A 6,000-nucleotide genomic window follows, 5' to 3' on the forward strand; every position below is an offset into this window, starting at 1 on the left:
AGCCATCAAAAAAAGATGTTGGTCGTCCGATCGCCTAGCGCGAAGGGGTCTACCCCACCAGGACAAGTGCCCGTTCCGTGATCAGCACGACGAGACGATCAACCACTTACTCATTCAGTGTGTCTTCTCGAGATAAATGTGGACGGTTATAGGCACGACGATGGAGTCGCCCACGTACGCGCCCACCCAACTGGACGCCCTGACAGATTGGTGCACTAGCAGGACAAGCAATCAGCATTCAGACATGGACAACAGAACGATCACCATGTTGGGTATGTGGACACTATGGAAGCACCGGAATGCAATCGTGTTCGACGGTGCAACACCCTCCTTACATCGGGTCATTGAGACCAAACACTTGGAGTGTAGGAACTGGAAGCGAGCGGGTTTAATCAAGGACGACCTCGACCATTTCATAGTGGAGCTAGCATGAGAGATGAGTAGGCCAACTAGGCCGGTTCTGGCCGGGCAGAGTAGTGCTTGCACGTAATTACTTGTACCACTACTTATGAAGGGTTTCTTTCACCCCTTTCCCTTCTTTAAGGCTTCCTTTGGTTCATAGGGTAGAAAAATCGTAGGAATAGAAAAGCCATAGGAAATGAAATGACATGTATCTCAAATTCTATGAGTAGGAGTAAGAAAGAAGATGCCCTTTGATTCACATCATAATATTTTTTCCATTAAGTCTAGGCTGATGTTTATTTTCCTATGAAATGTGAAGGATATGAAGAATTCTCCATAGGAATAGGATTCCATTCCTACAAACCAAAGGGCTCTGAAGGATTTTTTTTTATAAAAATCTTATCCTATGAAATCTACAAGATTCCTCTAAACCAAATGAGGCCTTAAGTAGATGATATGCACACACGTATATATTTCAGAAAAAAAAAAGATCACTAAAGTAGGGATCTAATAGGAGTATTTTTTTTTTCCGAATGGTAGATGCTCTAAAATTCTATTACAGGCACATTCTGCCTCAGCCCCCTTTAAAGAGGCCCTTCGATGCTACTGTAGGGCTCGTCCGGCGCCGCAACCCCTCCTCCCCCAAGCCTTTCCCATCGAGTTTGTTGAGGCGCAGCGAACTCGCCTACCATTTGCAAGAAATTCCAGATCCGCAAAAAGCAGAGAGGAACAACTCCACCGGCGATGGCGATGGCGATAGCGGCCCTAAGACGCGAGGGGCGGCGTGTCCTCCTCAACACCCCCTCCCCGGCAGCCACCATGGCTGCGCTCTCCCCGGCTGCCTCCCAGTCGTAAGATCCCCATCCATTTACTCCTTACCGATCTATCCTCCGCCTATATCGGTGGTTCTCTAAATATCCGGTCGGTCTGGCGATAGATCTGATCACGTGTTCTTCGTCAAATCAAAGTTGACCTCCGAAATGCGAGGCGCGTCTGACCTGTGTTCTGCGAATGTATGGCGCCGTTCCGCGTCTGTTTGCTGACGGTAGTTTGGGTTAAGGATCCGTGAAAGGTTCGTTAGGGTTTGAATTATCTTGGGAAAATGATATTGTAAATGGGATTCTGAATTTCTATCTGAGGAACGCTTACGATTTCTTGTTGGATTGTGTAATGTGATGATTCTTCTCGTGGTGTTGTGGTGTTTTTTTTTTGTTGTGTCAAGGATACAAGATTTCGGACCATTTCTTTAGGTAATGGATGCGAGGAGACAAGATTTATGATTGTTTGGGATTCACCATCATTTTATTTGATGCCATTACTGTCCAAAGATTATGGCATTATGTTTTATTGTGCTTTCTTGCTTCGAACTGTGAACCGTGCATTATGCTGATAATTTGTGTTTAACTAATTCTTGAAAATTTATGTTTTTAATCCTTGCTTGCCATGCAAAGATATGACATAATGTTTGTTTTGTGCTCTCATGCTACCAATTGCCAATTCTACATATTCTGCTGAAAAGTTGCCGGCTTAGTGCTCCCGTGCTATGCAAAGGCTGATGGCATTATGATTGTTATTTGCTTTCACGCTACCATTTGTCATTGTTGCATATTATGCTCCTAAGTTGTGGTCCACTAATTTTGTAAAATATAATGTGTTGAAATTTACTGGTTTGAAGGTAATCAGGGCTTTGTTAATTTGGTTTCACTTTCCACACACAATGCCGTGCTTCCTGTGAAATTATTTGTTTGGATCACTTCAATATTCCACCATTTATTTGACAAATTCAAAGCACCGTTCAGCTGTTTGCATGATATTTATGTTAATGAGAATGTGACTATGTTGCATTTTGACCCTTCAGGCAGATTGCTCCGCTTGGTGCACGGTCCATCTCAACACAAATTGGTTAGTATTTTCATTCCAACCTGTTCTGTATAGCATACATGGAATGATGTCGTATTTATTGGCCTGAATTAATGATTTTCAGTGAGGAACCGCATGAAAAGTGTCAAGAACATCCAAAAGATTACGAAAGCAATGAAGATGGTTGCAGCATCAAAGCTTCGTGCTGTTCAAACAAGAACTGAGAATTCACGTGGTCTATGGCAGCCATTCACAGCTCTTCTTGGGGATGCTCCTAGTATGTCTTAAGCCATCATGTCATATCTTATACAATGCTTATTTTAGCATCTGTTGTTTAATTGCCAACAGTCTTGTCCATTGTTAGGCATTCTTTAACTTTGTGTTGTTTGTTAATGGACTGGTGGCTGTTCCTGCATGTTAGGAGACTTGTTGAACTCTTGAGTAATTATTTTAGCATGTAGATGTAGAAGGTCCAAATGATGTTAGGTGTAAATTCCTAATTCTGCATCTGCCTAGCGCCTATCTTGCCTAAGCGCACACCTGAAATCATGCTTAATCACTAGGTCTTACTGCTGTTGTCTAGTGCCATGGCACGCTTAAGTGCTTGGTGCCTGCCCTAGGAGTGCTTTTTCTAACCAGTAACATAAACATCTGAGCAGTAAATGATGGCACTTCTACTGATGTTATCTTCATTTTTTTCATGATAGATATCTAGCACATGTAATGACGTACTCTCTCCATCCACATACCACATATAAAAGCCCCCCCCCCCCCCCCCCCCTGCACACACACAAAATTTGAGTCTATCTTGACCATGAATTCAGCTATTAAAATACAAGTCATGTGACATTAAAATTCTACCATTGTACTCACACTCCAAAAGAGTTTCCAATTGTATAATTTTTGTGACATATAACTCATATTTTATTAGTTAGCTGAGCTCTGATTTTGAGGGGGGCTTTTATATGTGGACCGAGGGATTAGTGATTGAAACGGGATATCTCTTTAGTTAAACATCTAATCCATTCAGCAATTCAGTGACCCACAGTTCTTAATTAATAAAGTAACTCATGATGGAATGGGCTCTTTTGACACCTTAGATTCAGTTAGATCTTACAACACAAACTTATCATATGCTGTTGTTTTGTTCTTTTTGCAAGACCATGAATACTATTCTTGCAGATGATAATGTATCAATTTCTTAGTTCATGTTTTGTTCTTCTTGCAAGACCATGAATACTATTCTTTTTCTTGGGTGGTTAAAATCTTTGATACAAACATCAGGTGTAAATGTCAAGAAGAATGTTATTGTGGCCATTACATCTGACAAGGGTCTCTGTGGTGGTATCAATTCTACATCTGTTAAAGTCAGCAAAGCACTCCAGAAAATGACTTCTGGTAATTTGGTTCATGGTTATATTTTGTTATTTATATGGCTTGTGCTCAAAACTATGGCTTATAACTCTAGTAATCAGGTCCAGAGAAAGAAAGCAAGTATGTCATATTAGGAGAAAAGGGGAAAGTTCAACTCATCCGTGACTCCAGGAAGCATATTGAAATGACAGTATCTGAGTTGCAGAAGAACCCTATTAATTACACACAGGTAACTGTTTTCCGGGCTTTTAATTTCTATACATTTGCTAATTGCAGTTAATTATGTGAACATGTATTTTAGTTGGAGAATTTGTTTTAGACCTTGTACCTTCTAAAACATTACAACAGAGCATGCCTCTATCCAAGTATTTTCTTTTCTGCAGTTTCATTTAGATGTAGGCTTTCTGAGTTGGCTTATTTGTTGTGCAAGTATTGTTGATTCTAACTGCATGGACTGCTCTCACATAAGCATTGTTGGTTTAGTCACACACATAAGCATTGTTTGTTTGCAGTGTTACTCTTCATTCCTATTTTGGTTTGAAAAGAATCTTAGGTAATCGCAATGCAGCTGGCTGATTCTACTTAACATAATTTGATCCACTTCTGTTCACTGAGCATGCATTAACATTTCAAGTAGTTGACATTAGCTGACTTTCGTTTAAAGTGTTCTTTCATATTTACCAGTTTCTCATTCTTAGAATAAAAGGCGCATGTGTTTTCCAGGTTTTATCTATGACCAACATGTAGTTCAACAGATATTTGATACTGTTAGAAACTTCACTTACAATGAAGCATCACTTATGTATCACATAATTTACAGTGTATTATATTGTTTAACTAACTGTTAGTCAAAGATAAATCCTGAAAGTATCTCTGCCTTGTATCATTGGACAGAGGGAGTATCTAATTCTGGGATCAATGGAAGGTTTATGTTTATATTTTCCCTCTGAGTGTGAATTTACTGGTTCTAAAATGATTTTTTTTCAGGTTGCTGTGCTGGCAGATGATATCTTGAAAAATGTTGAATATGATGCTATAAGAGTTGTTTTTAACAAGTTTCAGTCTGTCATTTCATTTAGGCCTACACTGGCCACAATACTGTCCCCAGAGGTGGGTGCTCGTTCTTGAGGCATATATGAATTTGTGCTTCCGTGACTCATGCTCGCTTAAATTTGTTACCAACTAAGGTAATGTTGGCTTCAATTCTCCTCTTTTTGGTAGGTTATGGAGAAAGAATCAGAATCTGGCGGGAAGGTTGGTCAGCTGGATTCGTATGAAATTGAAGGAGGTGAAACAAAATCAGAAATCCTGCAGAATCTTACCGAGTTCCAGTTTTCTTGTGTAAGTCGTGCGTCATCGCTTGACCCTTCTGTAGTTTCATCAATATTTGGGGATGATTTCTGTGGCATTGCTCCATCCAAATCAAGTTCCAAGTTATTAGCATGTTAGTCTAAGCATTTCTTGGATAGCACAAAAAATATTTTTGTAATTTTGTTGCCACAACATCATTGATAATAATGTTTGGAATTTGTACTCTTGGCAGGTTATGTATAATGCTGTTCTAGAGAATGCGTGCAGTGAGCTTGGTGCCCGTATGTCTGCTATGGACAGCTCCAGCAGAAATGCCGGTGAAATGCTTGACCGTCTTACACTGACATACAACAGGTTCTTGTAGCTTTCAGATTTTCAATGCATGAATACATTAATCTAATTAAAAGTATCACTTAACACATCAGCATCAGACAACATATATGTAAAAGGTGGGCGAGGATTCACCCTGTTTTATCTCTCTGCAGGACACGTCAAGCATCTATCACTACTGAGCTCACTGAGATCATATCGGGTGCCTCTGCTCTTGAGGGATGATGATGAAACTTTACGCTATCATCTTTTTTATTTTTCTGTTCCAATGAAGGCCACTTCTAATCTAAAAACAGCCTTTTGCATTCTCCTGTGAGTGGATCTGAGCATCAATAATTAGCCTGAATACGGGACGGATATGCCTTGTGGCGCTATCAACCTTGCTTTGTTTTGTTCAAAGTTCAGCAGATGTCCACTTATAATTTGAAGCAGACTTCTGTTTTTTCCCGTGAGCGGATCTTTGTTCTAAGTTGCAATAATTAGCCTGACTAAAGGAGATGCTTTAAGAATATGTCTTGGTCTTGTTTTGTCCAAAGTGGCATCATGAGACCGCTTGTACTCTGAAATGAAGCAATAACACCCGAGCACTTTTGATCCACAAAGTAGCAAAATGGGTAACAGTTGTAAAAAAGCTTGGAGCACTTTTGTTTGATCCACAAAGTAGCAGGCAACGTGGGACAAAAAACCTCACCAGCCAATCAAAATTGGCGGCTGTCGTGCCCA

The 6,000-nt window shown here is 40.2% G+C and overlaps 1 protein-coding gene across 1 annotated transcript; it reads left to right on the forward strand.

Moving 5' to 3' along the window:
• The first annotated feature begins 973 nt into the window (after positions 1 to 973).
• Positions 974 to 5,786, forward strand: LOC109761049 (ATP synthase subunit gamma, mitochondrial). The gene is made up of 9 exons (XM_020319844.4): positions 974 to 1,253; positions 2,261 to 2,304; positions 2,387 to 2,539; positions 3,547 to 3,660; positions 3,738 to 3,865; positions 4,624 to 4,746; positions 4,858 to 4,977; positions 5,180 to 5,301; positions 5,433 to 5,786. Exons 1-9 carry the CDS (start codon positions 1,147 to 1,149, stop codon positions 5,500 to 5,502), a joined length of 981 nt encoding a protein of 326 aa, XP_020175433.1. The 5' UTR covers positions 974 to 1,146; the 3' UTR covers positions 5,503 to 5,786.
• The last annotated feature ends 214 nt before the right edge of the window (positions 5,787 to 6,000 follow it).

Source organism: Aegilops tauschii, chromosome 1, assembly GCF_002575655.3.
Source record: "Aegilops tauschii subsp. strangulata cultivar AL8/78 chromosome 1, Aet v6.0, whole genome shotgun sequence".
Lineage (NCBI taxonomy): Eukaryota > Viridiplantae > Streptophyta > Magnoliopsida > Poales > Poaceae > Aegilops > Aegilops tauschii.

Coding starts and splice junctions, on each gene's coding strand:
- LOC109761049 (XM_020319844.4), top strand. CDS start 1,147: ATGGCGATGGCGATAGCGGCCCTAAGACGCGAGGGGCGGCGTGTCCTC. Junction 1,254..2,260: donor TCCCCGGCTGCCTCCCAGTC/GTAAGATCCCCA, acceptor TTGACCCTTCAG/GCAGATTGCTCCGCTTGGTG. Junction 4,747..4,857: donor CCACAATACTGTCCCCAGAG/GTGGGTGCTCGT, acceptor TCTTTTTGGTAG/GTTATGGAGAAAGAATCAGA.